At 39.7% G+C, this 21,457-nt stretch overlaps 3 protein-coding genes across 6 annotated transcripts; 1 reads left to right on the top strand and 2 right to left on the bottom strand.

The window, feature by feature from the left end:
* Positions 1 to 2,521: 2,521 nt before the first annotated feature.
* Positions 2,522 to 4,458, bottom strand: LOC114447468 (homeobox protein Hox-D9b-like). The gene is made up of 2 exons (XM_028423748.1): positions 3,756 to 4,458; positions 2,522 to 2,766 (listed from the first exon to the last, which is right to left on the bottom strand). The coding sequence occupies exons 1-2, from the start codon at positions 4,456 to 4,458 to the stop codon at positions 2,522 to 2,524; spliced, it is 948 nt and encodes a 315-aa protein (XP_028279549.1).
* A 2,866-nt stretch (positions 4,459 to 7,324) lies between these two features.
* On the bottom strand, positions 7,325 to 8,875 carry LOC114447630 (homeobox protein Hox-D11b-like). The gene is made up of 3 exons (XM_028424018.1): positions 8,239 to 8,875; positions 7,908 to 8,046; positions 7,325 to 7,418 (listed from the first exon to the last, which is right to left on the bottom strand). The coding sequence occupies exons 1-3, from the start codon at positions 8,873 to 8,875 to the stop codon at positions 7,325 to 7,327; spliced, it is 870 nt and encodes a 289-aa protein (XP_028279819.1).
* A 4,082-nt stretch (positions 8,876 to 12,957) lies between these two features.
* On the top strand, positions 12,958 to 21,385 carry lnpk (lunapark, ER junction formation factor). Of its 4 annotated transcripts, none has more exons than XM_028423628.1 (16): positions 12,958 to 13,109; positions 14,151 to 14,221; positions 14,863 to 14,904; positions 15,207 to 15,257; positions 15,346 to 15,482; positions 15,616 to 15,674; positions 15,797 to 15,837; positions 16,089 to 16,172; positions 16,296 to 16,347; positions 16,484 to 16,600; positions 16,757 to 16,849; positions 16,939 to 17,044; positions 17,168 to 17,238; positions 17,510 to 17,680; positions 18,349 to 18,432; positions 19,522 to 21,385. In XM_028423628.1, the coding sequence occupies exons 2-16, from the start codon at positions 14,195 to 14,197 to the stop codon at positions 19,722 to 19,724; spliced, it is 1,338 nt and encodes a 445-aa protein (XP_028279429.1). In that variant the 5' UTR covers positions 12,958 to 13,109; positions 14,151 to 14,194; the 3' UTR covers positions 19,725 to 21,385. The 4 variants fall into 4 exon arrangements, with proteins under 4 accessions (XP_028279429.1, XP_028279428.1, XP_028279431.1 ...); XM_028423627.1 differs by having other exon boundaries at positions 16,739 to 16,849; XM_028423630.1 differs by lacking the exon at positions 18,349 to 18,432.
* The last annotated feature ends 72 nt before the right edge of the window (positions 21,386 to 21,457 follow it).

Below are 21,457 nucleotides of genomic sequence, written 5' to 3'. Positions count from 1 at the left end.
TTCTCAGGCACACACGGCTTTTAATCCCCCATATAATGTAATTTCCTGTTTTTTTGTGTCAAAATGTGACTGAAGCTGTCTGGCCCCATCTGCAGACAATGACATTAACGTTTAGAAGGACAGTTAGGGCTCTAAGGCAGGAAAGGAGCGTCCAATAAAACCATATAGTCAGATGACTGTCTGGCCTAAATTACTTTATGGCACTTCTATTTCAGTGTGTGTCTCCCTGTGTGTGTGTGTGTGTGTCCGTCTTGAGTTGGGGGGGAAAGTCACGTTTATTCTCCAAATGCATGCTGTTGCTTTATGACCCTGCAGTAGGATGAGCGCAGAGAGAAGATTATATGGCCGCAATAAATGAAGGGAACTATGAGGCGATGCGCTGACTTTGACAAAACAAGGAGGCAGAAATGTCTCTGAGGGCTGGTGATGTACACAGGAGCGGTGAAACACCTTGACGTTGGAATTTAATCACAAAAACTGAACAAATCGTGTTTTGGCAAACAAATGAAATAAATATTATTCACGACATCATATTGACAAACATTAGATAATAGGAATAAAAAGCGTCGTTATTATCATAAGTGACCATCACTGTGTGTCCTGTTGCTTTATACTATAGCAATACACTTGGGTTTCATAGTAATGTTTGGTCAAAATAAAATATTTAAAATCAACCTATTATATTTGATATTAATGTTGTCTTATGTCGTGCGTAATTGTATCCAGGCTATTTAATACCATCAAATGAAAGGCCTAAAAAGTGGCGTAATCCCGTGCGTAAAATCGACGAGATTTACTGAAATGACAAGAAAACCAACACAGCAGGCGGATTATTACCAATGATGTTATATTCCATTTTTTATTTTATTTTAAAAAAATGCCATGAGCAGCATATTTAGCCTAAAATGAAAGGATGAAGTTTAATTACAATTTGACTCCAGTTCAATCACAGCACAGACCCGCCGCTGTAGGCTAACATAGCCTGTGGCTTTTCCTTTTCTCCCAGAGAGAATGTGTTGCTTTTAAATCCATTTTATCCTGGAAAAAAAAACATTCTGAATATTTGTATAACACATTTTGTTATGTTGCGTCTAAAACGTACACAAGTTGTGCGTTGATTTTGTATTTAATCCTTATAAAGTGTAACTTCTTATACAAGGAGGTAACAGTGCGACAGAAAAGTAACCCACAGACTGCTGTCACGCCATAGCTTAGCCATGACTGGTGTGTGTGTGTGTGTGTGTGTGTGTGTGTGTGAAGGAATACAGACATGACCATATCTGCATATTTGACCTACATTAACCATAGATATATACATAACAATGACGACAACGACAACAACAAATACGCCCATGAGGCTACATGCAGAGTTTCTAAACAACAACAAAAAAGAAACACAAAAAAAGAAAGAAAGAAAGAAAGAAAACAAAAAGCTTGAAAGTCCTTTCTGGATTATTTTTTAAGGGAGACCAGGTCCTGGTTGTAACACATATTAGACTGGAAAGCACATGTGGTGCATTCAGGCCTTTCCTGCAGGTCTTAAATGCATTTTTTTTGCTTGTTTTTGTTTACTTTAAAGATATTGTTTCATAAACCTCACAATGTGACACTGTTTATTTGCTGTATGTAGATGGATATTTGAGCTTCTTAGGCATGACCATGAGATTTGCAGCATCATTATGTTGTATGTGTGCAGAAAGCAGAGAGAAACCTGCAGTAGCTTCGTTTCTAATGAGATCAATCTGTACATTAAAGTTTGAAGGGACGGTCTGAAGTAGATTTTCTGTTTTTGTTTTGCACTATTGACAGAAGGACTGAGGCTGAACAACAACACACACACACACAATATGGTCTGTGTCTAACACCTATTTCAAGTACATGTGCCTGTTTACGACTCTTGTCTCTTTTAGGCCTTTAGTTTATCATTAGTCTGCCTTGTTTCTGTGTCTTTTTCCCAGGTATATTTCATTTTTATTCCCTACAAGTATTTTTCAAGCCATATCAGACAGACAGGTACTCAGTCATACGTTCTCTGCTGGCATTTATCTTTGATAGTTGGCTTGCAGTCTCGTCTGGCACATAGAAGGCAGTTTTAAATCATAAAACACGACTCAGTTTGTGGCTGAAAGCACAGGCAGTTTATGTGAAGTCAAGTATGTGCCAGGCATGTCTAGTGTTGGACATAGGAGGTGTGCAGCTTTACTGAAACAGATGTGTTCTTTGATATAGGCTGGTGTGTTTCTGATCTCCCTGTAAATGTTAATATTTACAACAACCCCGTGGTTGCAGCTTGTCTTGTCTTGGTTTTGAAACATGCACAGTGTTCATAGGATGAAAAGGGCAGAAGAACAATAACAGCGTGTTACAACACATCCTGGTCTCCCCTGTAGAGTTTTAGCACTGCAGTTTGTCCAGGGCAGCCATGTTAGCTCTGCAGTCCACTGCTTGGTAACAGGTCTTCATCACAGGCATCTTAGACCACTGTGTTCCCTTTTACCCTCACCGCCTCCTCATCTCCAAATCATTCATTGATACTCCTCCTCTCCCGGATCATCAGCTTCTTCATCTTCATCCGTCTGTTCTGGAACCAGATTTTGACCTGTCTCTCTGTCAGATTTAAAAGTCCTGCCACCTCCAGACGACGATCCCTGGTCAAGTACATGTTATAGAGGAACTCCTTCTCCAGCTCCAGGGTCTGGTGTTTGGTGTAAGGACACCTCTTTTTTCTGGTGGATTTAGCATGGATCCAACTAGCTGAGGGGTTTTCTGCAGAAGGAGGGACACAAAAACACAGATTTACCTTCATCTGGTTGGTGTGTGTGTGTGTGTGTGTGTGTGTGTGTGTGTGTGTGTGTGTGTGTGTGTGTGTGTGTGTGTGTGTGTGTGTGTGGAGTTCAAAGACTGACATAAAAATCAAAGAAAATATTCTCAGGAACACATTTTATGATCCTACAACTTTTGGTTCATTAGAAAAAGAAACAATAACACATGCTCCAAACAGGACTTCATAAAAAAGCACTGCTGCTTCGCTCATAGAAGTTATATACAGCCTTGGTGGGTAACATCATGGTTTCTGAAGTAGCTTTCCAGGATCTTTGTTTTGTTTTTTTTATTTGTTTTTTTTTTATTTTTAATTTTTTTTGGAAGCACAACAAGCAGCTATAAATATAGATGTGTTTATCCAATAAGGAAATGTCAGTCTGACACACACAGGCACAGTTGGTAAACTGCCACGACCCCATTTTTTTTTTTTTTTTTTTTAGAGTTATTAAACTGTGTATGGGGGATGCCTGATATGAAATATTGTATTGTAAGGTACAGCAGCCATAGACTACAACTAAAAAGGACACACAAACAACAAAAAGAACAAGTAGGGCCTATTTTGGCTCTTTGGAACATCTATAGTGTTTATTCAGAATGTATTATATAATATTATTTATTTAAGAATTTAAGTAAGCAAATAATAATAATAATAATAATAATAATAATATGCTCACTTACTCGTCTAAATGGCAAACGGCAAGCTGCTTTTTCCCCTCAGTGACAAATTGCTAAATAACAACAGCAACTTAATTATTTTAATGGACAATAAAGTTTTATATTTTACCATTTACAAGACATTTATAGGGCTATAAAAGTCACACACTCTCACTTATACGCCACAATCTCCCCCTCTCTCGCACAAACACAGACACACACACCTGTGTGTTACCAGTTCTTGAAGCTAATAAACATTCCAAAGTTTCTGTCCTTACCAGGGTCAATCTGCTGCTGCTGCTGCTGAGGCTGCTGTGTTTTCCTCTCCTCGTCCTCCTTCTTTGGCTCAGGCTTTCTGCTCAGTTCCTCCACTGTACTAAGCCGCTCGAGGACCACCTCACCCGGGCTGGCGAAGCTAGAATCGTCGGGGCTGTCGTGGGACGGCGGTGAACTCTCGGGTTTAATTGAGTCAAATCTCGGGCTGGGATTGGAAAGGTCACTCTGAACGGGGAGACACGCCGGGAAACCGGCTGAAACCTGCGACAGAGAGGCGTCCGACGTGGGGGTCGCTCCCTCCCAGCAGCGAACGAACCTGCTCTCCGATGGCGCCACGGACGCGAGGTGTTCAGCGTGGGTCTGAGGCTGCGCGCCGTAATAGGGGTGGTGGTGGCTCAGTAGGTGATGTGGATGAAAAAGGCCGGGGAGAGAGGCGCCGTGCGCGGACTGCAGCTGTGGAGAAGAAGATGAGGAGGACGTAGGGGTGTTTGTCCAAGGAGAGAAGCCATTTAAACTTGTTTGTTTGTTGGAAAAATGTGAAAAATCCGGGATGTGTGAGCCGGGGGTCCCCTCCTCCTCCTCCGATCCCCGGGCTGGCTTTGCGCAACCAGACGTCGAACCTTGCAAGCCTCCCGGGATGAAATGCGCACCGTACGGCTCCTCGGTCTGGAGACCCATCATGGAATAATAATTCGTTAGCGACATGTTTATTTTATTATTTCAATAAAAAGACACTTAAGTGCGACTGTAAAACGTTAGATGGGCTGGTATAGTGGCTTACATCCTCCCCTAAAATGGTAGTATTTTTTTTCCTGCCCTTACCTTCTTCTCGGCTGCCCATTGGTTACACTCTGGATCACATGGTTAGACTGTATTTAGCCAGTAAAGGAAATAAATCAAATCATTCTTTTGTGTCCAGAAATGTGATAGCAGGCCTGCTGCAGATGTAGCATAGATAGTATTCTTAAACTCTGGTCTCATTTTACAAGCTGAATGAAAAGTAGCAAAGAGCCTTTAAAAGCGTGTTTGAAGTGTGTGTGTGTGTGTGTGTTGGTGCGTCTGTCAAACCAAAGTTCTAGCTCCATCTGTGGTTGGCCATTTTGAAATTTTGTCCAGGAAAAAAGAATAAAAAAACCCTTATCTTCCCATGAAGATGTGATTAAGTGGGAGATGTGCTTTGGCTCTTCTTTTCATGGAGGAGTGAAACTGCTCATATATCCAGCTTATACTGTGAAGATATTGTTCTCCTTCCAAATTGATGTTGGATGGCGCAACGGTGTCTTCGACTCAACGCTGTATGTTACGCGATAGTTGGATAAGTACCAATGGAAGCGTGTCCAAAACTGTTAATGTTGCAGAAGATTACCCCTTATTTGTTTTTGGTGCTTATCAGATTATCTGCTATGTTTTTGGAACAGTAATTATAAATTAGCATTTGTCTTTAATGGCTTTTGAATGTATGGTTATTGCGGCCCTGTTTGTGCGTAAAAGTAGCCTTCCATTGGCAGCTGAAGAGTATGACTTGCTGGGTAGGGGCGCAGCTCCAACACACAAAATGTTATTTTGGTAAAACAAGTCCCATCAGGGTTAGACCACCGTCTCTTGTGCATTCATAGCGCCATCTGCTGGCTGGATGATGTAAATCACCGTGCAAACATTCGGGGAAAGAGCTTTTAAAATATTTTTCTATAAGTCTCAGGTCAGACTTTGACGTAAGATCCAACTTTTGAGCATAATAAAAAAGTGTATGTGCACTCCCAACCCTAGGGGGGGCTGCATAGTCTATTTCACCATTCAGGGCCATTTCTCTGGGATTTAGTCATAAAACAAGGAAACACATGAGTAATTTAATTTAGCTGGAACCTCAAGGATTCAGGCCAGAGGGAAGTCAGCATAGATAACTGAATAAGATGTGTTGTAGCTGCCTCTAGATGGCAGTGACTGCTGTTATGATGAAGATGTGGGGTGGTGGTGGTGGTTCGGGGCTAAAGCTGCTGTAAAAGAATGTAGAGTGTTTGCTGTGTAAAAGTCACTCAGGCTGCCATATAAATGTTATGACTGTAAGAAGTGATGGGGTGATGGGTAGATGCAGGTCTTGTTGCCCAAAAATGCACAATGCATGCATTGCCATGAAAAGGTGCCAACAGGGTTTGAAGCTAAGCACTGAGAGAAATCTGTTAGTGGGAGATTTTGATGAAGATGAAGCCACATAATTTACCCTCCATTTACACACCAGACTCCATGTATGAGTTCCCACTTGTGACATATGCCATTTGAATGCAAATACTATTATGATTGCTTCTAAATACTGTGAATATTAATGTTATTATTTCTGAATAGTTACTTATCTTCTGTATCTAAACTCTGAGACGCAGCAGGACTCTGTTTATTGTGGGTCATTAGGTTTAATGCCTTTAGTTCCGACCAGAAACACAATCCTTCTCTTTCATCTCCTTGTTTTTCTTGACGTCACACACACTCTTGCTCAGACAGAGTGAATGTGTATGACAAAGAAAGGGAGAGACAGCAGACTGTCTCTATTGCCCCCCAATAAACGTCCTCAAACTGAGGAAATGGGGATTGTGACGATGTGGTGTGTTGTGATTTGTTTGCGGTTCAAGGTTTATTAGCAGCCTTGGACTCATTCTGTATTTCTGTTGTCTGGTCCCGTGTTGTTCAAAGTCGGGACCCCAGGCTGCAAAAGAAAAAGAGAGGATAGGAAGGTTTTATACTGACAAGGAGCTGCTTAATAACCTTTTTTTTTTGTAAGTTTGCGTGTGTGTGTTTATATTTTGTGTCATAACACCAAAATGTAAGCCAATTTAACTGTGCCTCTGGGTATGCTGTTTTTTTTTCAGCAAAAGTGATAACACATGACATACATTTATTTTTATTAGCATATAAAACATTATGACAACACCTCATGTGAGACCTCAGGCACCAACAAACCTTCATTTAAACAGGGCCATATCAGGAGTTTGTTGTTTCATTTTTACAAAATCTATTTGTTTCACCATGCAGAGATCTTAACTTTCAGTTTTTTCTTTGACAAAAATAAAACCCCAAATGTCACATGTCACACGTTTGTACATTTTAGGGTACAATGAAAGTCCATCTTAAAGCTCTTATTGTTGTATATAGATATTATATATATGTATATATATATTTTTTTTTTCTTCATATGAAGTCCAAAAATAATTTTAAAATAATATTTCTGTACATGCACACACACACACATATATATATGTATATATATGCCCCATTTATTTTCTTCACTATATTTTGAAATCTAGATTGAATAATGCAGGAAACGCATGATTTAATGTTTGGTAAAATACTGCACCAAAGAAAGCATGCAGGCAAAATAACTGCACTGATTCTGTTTTTTTTCCTCTATTTTTTTTATTTTGATTACAATGAAATATCAGTTTGAATTGATTGTCTTTGCTACAATTAAGATGCTAAATAAGAGAATCCTTTATTAGTCCCCCAAAGCTGAAATCCACAGTGTTGCAGTAACCAGTAGTGTAAGATAGATAGATAGACAGATAGATAGATAGATAGATAGATGTCAGAACTGGTGATATTCTGTGTAGTACTGCAGTCTCTCTCTGTCCAGCTTCTTCTGTTTCATTCTTCTGTTCTGGAACCAGATTTTCACCTGTCTGTAAAAGTACAGAAAAGCAGGATTTATTTTTATTCTTTACAATATTCTAGCCGAGATAAAGATCATTCAGTTTTAGTTTGCAGTGATTCTGTATCAGCCAATCAATCAATTCCCCCATTCAGGGGAATAATATCGGTACATTTCTGCTCAACATGAGTGCACAATTTTGTTTATTATCCCAAAAACATAGACAAATAAGAACCTTTGCAATAGCTCTTTACTAAAGAGTGGATGAAGACATCAGTGTGTTGGATGCACAGAATTTAATGTGCTGCAGTGCAGCAGCCTGGAGCTTGGTTTAAATTACATCGGAGCAGAGTAACAATCCACCCATAATTTACTAATCCCAACTGGAGCAGAGTTACATGTGTTCCCAGGTGTAACCGTGTCCCAGCCAGCTGCCCAGCACATGTGAGGGTCCAGTCTGGTGTCATTATTTCACAGTGCAATAACGTCAAAATAATATCACTATAGGAAGTGCACACACCGATCTGTCAGGTGCAGAAGGCAGGACAGCTGCACACATCTGTCCTTGTTAATGTAAATGTTGGATAGAAACTCCTTTTCCAGTTCCCTGATCTGCTGCTTGGAGTAAGGACAGCGCTTCTTCCTCTTCACACAGGGTTCTGAGAGACACAAGTTAACATGACCTTTAACCTCTGGATTGCAGTATGCAAAATAATAGGCAATACACAACATATTTGTACCTGGGCTGTGCACCTGGATGTTACTGTGCAGGCCATCAATCGACCTGTAGGCCTACCTAAACTCAAGAAACTGTGGTCTAATCTACATTCTGTCAATAGTTGACCACTTACCCGGGGCATGGCTGGAGTGCTCTCCACTGCTACCAGACATGGGCGCATCCTTCTCGCTGTCCTTGCCAGGCTGCGGTGACTCTGACTCCGCCCTCACCTCGCTGCACTCCCCGCGCTGCCAGCTCCTCCAGTCGGTCCGTGTTGCGGTCTCTCCCTGTTGTTGGTTTAAAAAATCCGATCTCTGATTCACTCCCTCCTCTGCGTATACAAGAAAACGATCGAAAACCTTCGGCAGGACTCTGTTTTGACCTACCGGAAGAAGAAGGTGTGAGTCCGGATTAATGGTCGTCGTCCTCGGATCTATCGCGTGTGCGTAAAAATGAGGACCGGCGGCGCCGTTAACTGGCCCGCTGTGTAGGAAGCGGTCCTTGATGGATGGTAATCCATGGTACTCGTTATAAACTGCCTTAGTCGGCAACTTAAAGCGGGACGTGGATGGAGAGAAGACTGAAAGGTCCGCCTGATAGAGGGCTAGTTTGGAAGGAGGAGGATAGTGCTGGGGTGGCTCAAAGTCCCGGTAGTCCGAGAGTCTTGAGGCAGTCCTATGATCCATCAAAGTTGTGCCTTTCTCCAGTGATGTTGAAGTGACAGAGCCAACGTCAAACTTTGACAAGTTGCTACAGCTTGGTAAATACATCATCAATGAAAAGGTCCAATTCCGAGGGACGCAGTAAATATACTGTTAAAGCCTCATTTTACATCTCCTCATTTGCCCCCAGACCCCAATGAAAGCAGAGACTAAGAATCCTGGAAAGTGAGGAAAACTGTTTGACCTTGAGCCTTCCCAAACTCTTCTGAGTACAATTAACTGAATCTACAGGCTGTGTTGCATGTTTTTACAGTGAGGCCATGTCAAATCCCAATATATGGCCAGCCCCAAGCACACACACACACACACACACTAATAACAATAATATTACTGTTTAAGCCTTCATAGCATGCAGTGGACCATAAAACAAATAAAACGCTCCCAGTAAAATAAGAGACGATAGTTATTTGTCTGCGTAATGACGTGTTTTTCAAACTCTTGAATGCATATTGATCTGTTCATTCATGTCTCATGTCATAAGATTTCTCCAAAGCAAGTGTCTTTGAATTTTTATATAAAGGGGGGGACAACACATTGTAGATACTGTTTAAAGCTTAATTCAACCAAATTTTTTGAATCTCTTTTTTTTGTAATATTACCAGGAGTGACAACATAGTATCCAGTTAATGTAAAATACTATGAAGCACCAGGCATAGTGACAGTATTGTTTTTAAAATGTTCCCATTTCCATGCCGAAACTTTCCATTTATTTGCTTTTAAACTGACTGACATAACTTATGACAAGAATTTCAAGTGTTCATTGAATTTTAATTTGTGTATATGTAAATACTGTAAGTAGTTGGTGTAAGTTAATGCTGAGTTGTATAGGGATGGAAATACAACCAATGCAGTTACTCTAAAGGAGCAGCAGTCTTCAAGCTATATCTTAAATGAAGTACAGTAAGCTACACTGTAGCAAAGCTCTGTCAAAGGAGAGCCTTGTGTTTAAGGGGATTTCACCATTTATTGCCTAATAAACATGTGTCCAAACAATTTCAGGCCTTCATTCATTATAAAGATAACCCACTGTGTGCTACCCTGATGAAAAGGTGAACTTGTAGTTTTTGATGTTCTTAATATATATATTAACCATATAATGTGTATTAACATGGCATTTGATCAGCCTATAAGCATTAAAGCATCTGACTGTGAATGCATGTGTAGAGATGACTGTGACACAATATAATGTCTTATTGAGGCAGATGAAGTGAATATGAAATGAACTGGTGCTCTCTCATGGACACACACACACACACACCCAAAAGCTCTGAATCTGAATTGTTTTGCCCTCATGTGCAGGTTTGTGGTTTGTTGGTTTAATTAGTTAATGTTTATCAGATGCCCAGGAATGAAGGCAGAATTTAGAAATGGACAATAATGTTGGTTTATAACCTGAACACAGCTGCTGTTGGCATGATGTAAAGCACCCACCCAGGAATATCCTGCTGCTTCAGGCCTAGGGGGGAATTATGTCATAATGCAGAGGGTATTCTGTAGTGTTATTATAGAGGGACAGGTATGCTGTTTGCTCTTTTGTTTTTACATTTAGATTTACTGTGCTACAGCAGCAGGTGGGCTGCTACACTTCCTGTTTCGCGTGGCTGGACTCCGGTAGTTTCCTCTTTTTGTTCCGATGAGTAACATTTATTTATTTACTTTAAAAAATAGACCTAAACTATGGACTGGTTTTTTTTTTAGTTTTTTTTTTTCATTTTCCACATATTAAATTATTTAAAGGCACATTTAACAATATCTCATTGCCTACAGGTGCATCACTCACGGCTCCCGTGGCCTCTGATCAACACGCTGGAAACAGAGAACAGGCCTCCTCCTTTAAAAATGGCGGTCATGTGCGCATGCATGTGTTTTGTATTTAACAGTATGTTGTGCGTGTTTTAATTAAACGGACCAAATGAACTAAAAGGAAAAAACATCAATTAGTCGATAATTATTCGATACTTGATTAAACGATGCTATGGGTGAAAGAGTAGTGGTGATTTTGAGAAAAATGACATGATGTATGCTTTCTATTATTGCCTCCAGCTTTACAAAGTATTTTTGTTCTGTATTAGATACTAATAGATAGATTAAATTTATTTAAATTATTTAAGGTAAACGGCTAAATAGCCTTCACCCTGTCATTGAAAAACAACTCTGAAATAAAATTAATAATAAATGAAACTCTAATCTAAAATCTAATATAGACGGATTAGGCCAACGGGCAGTTCTTGTCATAACTGACAACAGATTGTTTTAAGAATGTAAATTAAAACCATCACAGCCAGCAAAAACAAACAAAGAAATGTAAGAAAATGTGCATTTACTAAGTAGGCTGAACAGAAGCAAATAAACACAAAAAACATGTGGGGGAAGAAAAGCCTTGATTTTTAAATGGCTGAAGTTAAAAAATGAAAGTTACCCTGTTAGATGGATGAGGATTGAGCAGCAGAAGGAGCAAATCCAGACCTAACTGAGGGACGTCGTCGGGAGCGAGCCCTAAAGCAGGTGTCTTTCTTTTTAAACCGACACACACTGACTGCCAAGTCCAATCAATGGTCTGTCCACCCTCAAGTGTCTTTTAACCATGTGTTTCCCTTTCCAAACGGAGGCACATGGAACAAGAGGCCGATAAGCGACTGCTATAGCTCAAAGAACATAGGTAAGATTTTACTTAATCGAATATCAGCTGAAATCGGAGGAGTTTTATTTCTCACAGATGTCTTGTGTTTTTCAAATTCACATTAAAATGCATTATTTCATAATTAACTTTTTTTTTTACGAAGAAACAAACAAAGAACTAATCGCCACGTGCGTCCTTTATTTGATTTATTTTGTCTAACACTGTGGATGACATGTGTTCTGTGCTTTCCAAACATTTGTCCCATACAAACAAATGTGTGTGTGTGTGTGTGAGAGAGAGAGAGAGAGAGAGAGAGAGTTGGGAAAGTCTCGGACCTTTATTTTCACTCAGTGTTTAATTTATTACGGGTTAATGAAACGGAAATAACATTAACATCAGGATTACTCATCAGCTATAATATATATCAACAGCAGCACAGGATTATCTGGAGTGTGTGTGCGCGTGTGTGAGAGTGTGAGGGGGGAAGAAAGAGGGAGAGGGAGAGTTTTATTAGGCCCATAACTCTTCAGACTCCAGAGGAAGCTCTGGGCACTAAAGTTGAAGGCCAAATCTCTGCACAGTGCAGCCAAATCCGAAACAGCCCAGCGGGGAGTGGAGGAAAAGCTGCTGAATATTAGTAAGATCCCACGGCTTTACCACAGTTTCTACGATGTGACAACAGTGAAAACGCTATGGGAACTTGTGTGTGTGTGTGTGTGTGTGTCTAAACTTTACTCATGTATAAATAAATAACTGGACTTTAACACAAAGGTGAATCACAAATGTGCGTGTGTTTTTGTTAGACAAGTTTAATTACGTTGGATTAAATGTTTAATTTACAACATGATATTACCACAACGCAATTAAATTAAATTAATGATTATTATTCTCGGTCCTTCTCACATTTAATGCGTCATCGAGTAATGGAAGCCCGTTTAAAATGAGATATTGCGACACCTAGTGGTAAACATGGATTCAAAACTACAATCAAAAGAATGACACCGCATCTCAGCAACATGGTATTAACAAAAATCTGGAGCTTAATCATATGTGTTTATTTGTTGTTTTGTTTAATAATTTTTCCTCATCTCCTGAAAAACACACTATGTCTTGCAAACTTCAGTCAAAGCCTGTCTTAGTTTAAAGTCTGCTCATGTCAACACTGTGTAGCATACACACAACTGAACAAATGTTAATTCAGATCTAACACTCAACAAAAAATAGATCATACAGGCCTATAACCCCACTATGAACAAATAAATGATATGACCACCTCTGTGATGTCACAGCTTTGTTATGATAGGGTTAATGCTTCACTGATTCGTGTGACGTGTGTGAGAGAATGAATAGACTGAATATGATGATGGATCAATTGTTACATAGGTGTCAAACTGTTTTTTTTTATTTCCACAAAGAAGAATTCATTAATAACTAACGGACGAAGACTACATCACAAAGGATTGTGGGAAGCATGTCCCTCCCCCATTACGTCACATACGGGTTACGTCAGTTACGTCGCCACGCCGCGCCAAAGTGTCCCTTCTTGCTAGGCAGTATGATATGTCATCTCAGGCAGCGTTAGCAGTCAGCCAGCTGTTTGCTTGCTTTTAAGCTAACTCCACGGAGTGACAGACGAACAGAGACACACAAACACTGCCTGATGTAAGTACTTACGGTAGCATGGATTTTAATATGAATAGACCAAATGAGGACATCATCACAGCGTGGCTCATAGCGACGTGCTGCCATTGTGTTATTGTCGTATTAGCTAGCTTGAAACATGAAATAACTTTCAATAACGTTTCAGATTAAGTTGTGTTTATATCAAAAGCACATGTAAAGCTGACGTTTATGTGGTCAGGAAGCATTCTGCTTTATAATGTTACGACTTTACTGTAGCTGTGTGTAAGTGTTTTGACGGGGCGGCTATTGTTTGTGTAACTTCGTTACAGTAGCTCAAATCGTCAATGACATCATTGTTCTCGAGCATCATGTGAAAGTATTATTTTAGCCAGGAAATAGCAGGAAAATCTAGCTGCTTATGTTTTGTAATCACCAAGAGATATAAAACTAATCACTTAGACGGTGTTGTTGCTAAAAGGGAAATCATACAAACTAAACACACAGTAGTGAAACACGATCCTAACATTGAAAAGTTAACAGTAGGCTATGAAAGTCTTTCACTGTGAGTAGATGTTCTGAATGTATCCCACTGTGTGCTTACCCTTCTGGCTCTTGGACGACTCATTATGAAATTTCATATGGTTTCTGCTGAAGGGACCACCGTGATATTGCATGTTGGCTTAGATCATGTGTAAAAATATCTGAATGTTGTCATGATGAGGTATTTCTAGTCCAAAGGTAAAGCAGCCCTGGATGCCGCTGTGACCTCTGAACATACGTTGCCCTTTAACCAGAAAAGATAATGCAGGGGAAAAAAAGACGTTACTCCATGTGAGCCACATCACACACAGCTTTTAGTAAAAGTCCTGCACTATGCTCTTGTGCAGCCTCATGTGTGTTGCATAAGGAGCTATAGGGAAAGATTATCAGTAAATCCACAATAACAACAACAGTAACCACAGTGTGGTTGTCTAGGCAGCTTGTATGGCATTTGTAGCACAATTGTGTACATGGCACAGCAAGGACTTGTGTTTGGTGTAGTACCTGAAACATGTGCACCAAAAATATTCTGTTTTACAGTGAACAGAAGAAGAAGCCAAAGAAAAAAGAAAGAAGTTTCAGATATGGGTGGCCTATTATCACGATGGAAGGTAAGTAATTTATCAAAACATGTGGGTGAAAGAAAGGGAGGGATGCAACATACTGTATCCAGTATGTCAATGAAATCTTAAAATCTGTTTCCAAAACACAAAGGCAACCTGATAGATGGACAGAAAGCAATACATCAGACACTTTATTTGGTCAGGCCAGTTTTTAAGTAAAATTTAAATGTTTTGGTTTTACTCTGCTTTACTTAATGATAAGGTATAACTATGAGATGGGTTTGAATAAAGTCTTCATTAAAAAAAGTACCATCTGTAAGACAATTTGGTCACCGTAGCTAACACACAGAACCCTGCAGCCAAGCCGATGAAATCCATACACTATTTTTAGACATACTGGAGAAGTCAAAGGGAAAAAGTGGGGGACTGCAAAAGAGGCTGAGTATAAGATTAACCCTTGGCTTTTTCCTCCAGTCAGACACAAAATTATAAATCACATTTGCTTTTGTTTACTTTAAGTGAAGATAAGCAGCCAACCAGGAACACACTCCTTGATCAGCTTGTTTGTTAGCTGACAAATAGATCAGTCCAGTCAGTCATTTGTTCATTGGCTGTGAGTGCCACTAATGGTTATGCTCATTGTTCTGATGTATCTGTTGATGATTTTCTGATGTTCATTCTTATTCTAGACAAAGCCAACTACAGTTGAGCAGCTGGAGAGCCTGGACAAGGTACTGGAAATACCTACTTTTTTAAAGTCACAATTGTTTACATTTATGTCCATAAGTCTTATGTCAGTGTTTCATTATTTGGTGTGTAAAATCACAGCCTTATCGTAAGTATTAACTTAAGGCAGAAATGACACATTTTTTCTCTCTATAACCTATCTTATTGTCTTATTTTCTAATTCTGTATCACAAGAAAGGTCACTTGTTTCTAAAACAAGAAATAGGTGTGTAGTGCGAATCACAAGGCTTTCCTCAAACCAGAGATGATCATTTTAAACTTTAATCTTCAATCTTCTCCACTTTAGGAGATTAAAGAGCTGGAGGAGTTTCGAGCTAAAAATCAGCGCCTGCAAAAGGTAAAATCAGCAAAACACGATCAAAGGCGTACAGATATAATTTACTTCCTCTTTCCTCATGGGTATGTTTGTATGCCTCTGTCTGCAGCTGTGGGTTGGCCGGTTACTTCTCTACTCATCTGTTCTTTACCTGTTGACCAGTCTGATTGTCTACTGTCTCTACCTGCCTGAGCAATGGTTCGACAGACTAGCCATGGCCCTGCCTTTCTTCATATACCCTGTGCTGTAAGTGCCCATGTTGTTTTACACAGTCATGTGCAAAATCTAGGTGTTTCATTAAAGTGCTTGTGTTAATTGATACATCTGTGTCAGAAGCTAAAAAGTTTCACTTACACCTCTCGTCCTGTCTCTTCACTAGCGTGTGGTTCATAAGGAAGTTACTGATTTTCCTCTTTTCCAAACGCACCGAAAGAAACAGTAAGTTATCTGTTTGTCCTCAGCCTACCTGTCCATCTAACATAACACCTGTTTTTACTGTCCATCCTTACACGACACTGCTGTCTGACAATGATGTAATTACAATTGTTCCTCTCTTCTAGATGATAAACTTGAAGATTCAAAGGCTGCCAAAAAAAAGATTGTAAGTCTGCAGTCCTTTGCAATATATTAGATTTATGGGTAGAGGTTTTATGTCAAAGGTTAAAATTGTGTCAACAGTCGGAACTGGAATTTCTAACTGCTCTTTTCCTTTTAAAGTTACATTTCCTGTTTCTATAATTTATGATGCCTTTCAGCAAACAAACTTTTCAGTGTTCTGGCCGTGTTTATTTCTAGTGCTCTTTAGAAAGTTTTGCATGTAATAACTTAAGTTTCCCTGGTTTGTGTTTCCAGCTGGAGGAAGTGATGGAAACTGAAACATATAAAAATGCCAAACTCATCTTGGAGCGCTTCGATCCTGAAGCCAAGAAGAAAGCTGTGAGTTCTGCTGATTGATTGTGGTTTGATTTTTATGTTTTCTTTCTCTTTGTTTAGTTTTATCTGTTTCTGTGTGTTTGCTCTGTTTGACATTTGTTGCCTTTGTTTACTGTTGTGTTGTAGGAACTGGAATCGACTCCAGTCCGACCACAGATGACTCCCAGGCCTGGACAAGGTACATCATAAACAATAGAAAGATAAAGCATCGTATTAAGTTTGTTGAGTTATGCGAAACAAGGACTACAAAAAGTGATTTCTGTTGAAGGTCATACAAAGGACAAGCTGTTGTGAATTCCTTTAATCTCTTGCAGAGATTCGCCAGAGAGGGGTGCCAATGAGACCCATGCCAATGGGCACCCCAGGTGCCATGATAATGACTCCCCCACCTGGAGCACGGCCAATGGTTGGACCAGGGGGCACACCTGTGGGTAAGGAGACCAGGGAGACACGTTAAGTATCATGCAGTAACCTAATCTACAAGTAATATTACCCCTGAGGTTCCATTTATGAAGTTTGCTGGTAAAGCGAGGGGCAACATACAAAGTCAAAGGTTGCTCTTCCAACAGAACCTGTTCCTCTCTCAGCTCCAGGAGGACCGCCAGAGAGATCTGCTCTATCTGCCTCTGTCCTCCACGGGGCAGTACCCAGGACTCCATGCTCCCCTATACCAGGTGTTGGTAAGTCGTATTGATTTTGAGTGTGTCTCTTGTCTTGTCTTTATGTTAGCATGTGACTATTGTTTTTAAGTATGTTGTCTGTTTTCCAGGTATGCACCCCCCAGGTCCTCCATTAGCCAGACCTATTTTGCCCAAAGACAGAGGACCTGTGGACAGAGTCATTGAGTACCTGGTGGGGGATGGACCACAGAACAGGTGAAAACACCTTCCAGTAAACAAGGCCTGTTGATGGCATTCATCTTTTACACAACACAAAACATGCAGTGCAGGACATCAGTCTCTTTCCTTCCTCATCCCTGTCTCTTCTTCTTCCAATAGATATGCACTAATCTGCCAGCAGTGTTTTTCTCACAATGGCATGGCTTTGAAAGAAGAATTTGAATATCTGGGTAAGAACAAAAACACTGCTGCATTTTCTAGAACTATTCCAATTAAGAAATAAGAGATTGCAAGTAAATTGTGGATATGATGTTTCCATGCAAAGGTAAAACATTGATTCAAGTTCCTGAATCCATGTTTACATCTACATCACATACAGATATTAGAACTGAGGATGGGCTTGACACAAATTGGAATTAATAAGTAATTTAATTTCAGTAGTCTCTCTTATTTTCCCTATGTTTAACTTTGTCTTCTCTGTCTCTCTTCCTCCTCCAACAGCATTTCGTTGTGCATACTGCTACTTTCTGAACCCAGCCAGGAAGACTCGCCCGCAGGCTCCCAAACTTCCAGAGTTCAGCTATGAGAGGAGGCTTCGAGCTGAATCACATTCCCCTGGGCCACTGCCTCGTTCTGGGACAGACACGGAGGAAAGTGCGCCCCCTTCTGGAGGTACTGTAAAATACAAAAGCACACTTGCAAACAACCTGAAATCTGAAAAGATAAATTAAATCTAAAACTAAGAGTAGAATTCTATACTGGACGTCCTCTTCTGTGTGACTGTATGTGATTTATCCTAACCACCTACATGCTTCATTGTGCAGAGCTCCAGTTGACTGTTTTGTTTGTGTGTTTTGATTTTTAACTATAATAATGCCACCTTTTATCCTCTCGTATTTGTAAGTGAGCAATGAGACATTTGAGGCCAGACACCACCGAACTTCAAATGTCAGCATTAGTAGAAGCAACTGTTAAAGATGAGAAGTGAGAAATCTATATTGGCTACTAATAATCCTAGAATGCTCGTCCTTCATCCTTACAAGATTAAATTAGTTGATGGATTTCTGTAGCAGACCTGCCTGGGTTTTACTAAATACATTCCACTTTTTTGCTTGTTGTAATGGAGGAGCACAGTCTAACTAACTAATTGTAAAAAAAAAGGCAAGCACTCATATTGGGTCTCTTTTTTAATGTTTCAGGTTGTATTTAAGTAAAGTTAGCAAATTGCTTGGTGCCAACTATGTTTTTATGAATCCATCAGTGTTTGCATTGACGCACACCACATTTTTAGGTGTAGCTCACAGCAACCAGTGGGTTTAACAGTGTGATCTTGCCTCTAGCCAAAGCTCCAGCTCCGTGGAATTTGGTTCACAGTTTCCAGATCCAGCCAAACAGCCCTCAGAATCAGCCTCTGCAGAGTACAGGTTCCCCTAACCCTTCTCTCCCACTACTCAGTCTGGCATAATCTAAACTGTCTTGATTGCCACCAATTTCAACAATTCTTTTCTGTAGATTACATAACATTATAGAAAACCTTTCCTACTCTACCTGCCTCTAATTACACTGAAGCAACTTGTGCATGTCTGACCGGGTCAAATGTGGTGTACAAACATATGATTGATTTTACAGGATTTTATTTAAGCCTACAATGTAAGCAACCAGCTAAAAACAAATTAACACTAAGAATGAGTTTTGTCCAGATTTGGTCTTCACTATGTGTGCAAAATATTTTACACTATCTTTCTGATTCAGAGATTTACTTTCATGTCTACATTGTTAATGTGCAAGTCGTGTTAGGAGGCATTTCTGTCTGCCTGTAAACCAACATTAAGTCCAAAGAGATGCCTGATGCAATCAATTTATGGAAAAAAACCTTGTAAAATATTTGGTGCACAAAGTGAGTGATTTTAATGTTGGGATGTTGATTACTGCTTTTGGGCTGACCCTGCCACCTTTTACCCAATTACAGATATAATTCCTGTCCGTGACTTTCTCTATTTTGTGTCACATATCCCCTAATTTAAGTCCCACCATCACAGGCTTACCCATTAGTACCCATGCCCGTATCTTCTCTTAAACATATCATCCGTGTCATGTGTCACTTCGGAAAAACTAATCCTGTCCAGTGTTTGTTTTTGCCAGAGCCTGGACCTACAATCATCATTTACTGTGTAATGCAACACATTGTAACTGTGAATCATACTAATCTAATCATTTTAGAATATGGCCGCTTGACCTTGATAAACTAAAACAACTTTCAGATTTAATTGTCCTCAGTTGTTGGATGTTGGTTCTGTGGAGATTTTTTTGGGTGTCTTTGTAACACCTCTCCTCTGTGGAGTCCACTTGTGTTATTGTACTTATGTCACCTCTAACAAAGGGACTGCTGCTATTTTTCTTCATCACTGATTTTTAATTCCCCGCAGCCAATCATTTGTTCGCATTGCAAATGTTTTCAACGTCTTAAATCACCCCTACTTGCTTTGTGGCTGAATTGCGTGTGTTCTTCATAGATGAGAAAGAGATGGAACAAGATGAAGAACCCATAAATGAGGTAGAGAGTGAGAACCAATCAGAGGAGCAGCAGCTGCAGAGGGAGGAGGTGGAGGAGGAGAGGTTGGAAGAAGAACTGGTTCAAGAGGAGCAGGAGAATGCAGAGGAGGAAATGGAGCAGAGTCAGAGCGGTCCTTGTGGGACAGAAGCTCAGCTGTCGTAGTTGCAGAGTCCAGAAGACAACCAGAGACGAGACTGTTTTGTCCAAACAACAGGTGTTGGTATTGGCTGTGGGGAGGCAAGTGACATTTAAAAGCAAAATTGATGGACAAGGAATATCAATAACAAAGGAATTAGACATTGTCCAACAGTATTGTTTAAAATGATGTCATAATGATTGATTGGAGAAGTGAACGGTGGGTGCCCCTAGGTTTAATCTGAAGGTTGCAGGAGTAGTTGGCTGTCTAAGTGGCAACAGACAAACTGACATAGTTTATTACTCTTATGATTTACATTGTAAGGCTTGTAAGGCTTAAAATAGTTTGCTGTATAATTTGTTAATGAGTGTTTACAAGATAGAAGAGTTGGTTCACACACATTTTGGCTTCCGTTGCAGCAAAAAGAAAAACACGGGATGTCTGAAAGGTGTAGCAGGATTTCGGACATGATCTGACATGATCTGACCATCTGACGTGCACAACACATACGGTGCATCTTAAGACAAATCTGTTGTGAATCAGGGTATCATCACGTGTTTACAGATACAAGCATACAAGTATGCTGGTAATGTTTCAGGGTACTGCCGTGGCTTTTTCATCGTATATTTAAGATTTTATTCTGACATTTGAAGCCATGCTTAGGATAAGTTACTCACATCGTTTTGATGCATATACACATTTAATCCTGCTGAATCGAGCATCCGTCAAATTAAGTTAATTTATTATCCTGAGAATAACATTAGTGTTAATGAGCTATAGTAACAAGGAAACTGCTGCTGAATGATCTGAAAATCTAAATATTTGGCAAGCAGAAGAAACAAACTGCCAATTTATAAATGTGGTTACTGTCACTCTAGGATTGTAATTTGCCAAATATATTGTGTTATCTGTTTTTCATTATTTGCACTGAGTGTTAATATAATTTTTATTTATTTTCCACATTGTTTTATGTCATTATTCAGATATTGCCGCACTAGTTTTAAATATGCCATTCTATTTACCACTAAGTACTTGTCTGATTTGATTTTAGATTTATGCAGATTTTTGCATTTGTATTCATTTTAAATCTTCACAGTTATTCACTGTGCCATCCTAATTTGTGCCTAGGTACTGTAGGTATGTTCATTCATTTACAGCATAACCTGTCCTATGTGTAGCTACTGTAGCAACAAAGGAAATGTATCTTTTTTTTAAACAAAAAATGTGTTTTAACACTAGCACCTAGCATTGTTATTTGATTGAATCAGGTGAAAGGGCGTCTATGCAAACTGGTCTCACAGCCTGCCAAAGGGCGGAACATGTATGGTGTAGACTGATGTATTTAGTGTTGGATTGACACACTGATACTCTGTGTTGTTGATTTGTTAACTCCATTGCAGCTGAAAGATGAAAGAAGCAAAAATGATTGTTTAATGTGAAGGAGAGACCACTATGAATTTTTAGTCTTCTGTCTGCGTGCCCTGACCTCTGCTTGACATTTAGATTTTTCCTGTTTTTTTTCCCCTTAACCAGACTTCATCTACTAATAATGTCAATTTTAAAGAACAGCTTACAAACACATTTGATACCTGTTTACTTGTGTTTTGCTTTGATAGGTTGGACAGGTGCATTTCTGCCATTGCTGCTTGTCAGTGTGTGCATGGCACGCCTAATAAAGGTTTTTCAACAACAAGAAAGGTTAATATAGAATGAGTGAGTATTCGGGTCACCACCAGATAACACCAAGGAAAGAGGAAAC

The sequence above is a fragment of the Parambassis ranga genome, chromosome 15, assembly GCF_900634625.1.
Source record: "Parambassis ranga chromosome 15, fParRan2.1, whole genome shotgun sequence".
Classification (NCBI taxonomy): Eukaryota; Metazoa; Chordata; class Actinopteri; family Ambassidae; genus Parambassis; species Parambassis ranga.
Note: the sequence above shows the minus strand (reverse complement) of the source record. Positions and strands in the feature narration are given on the sequence as shown.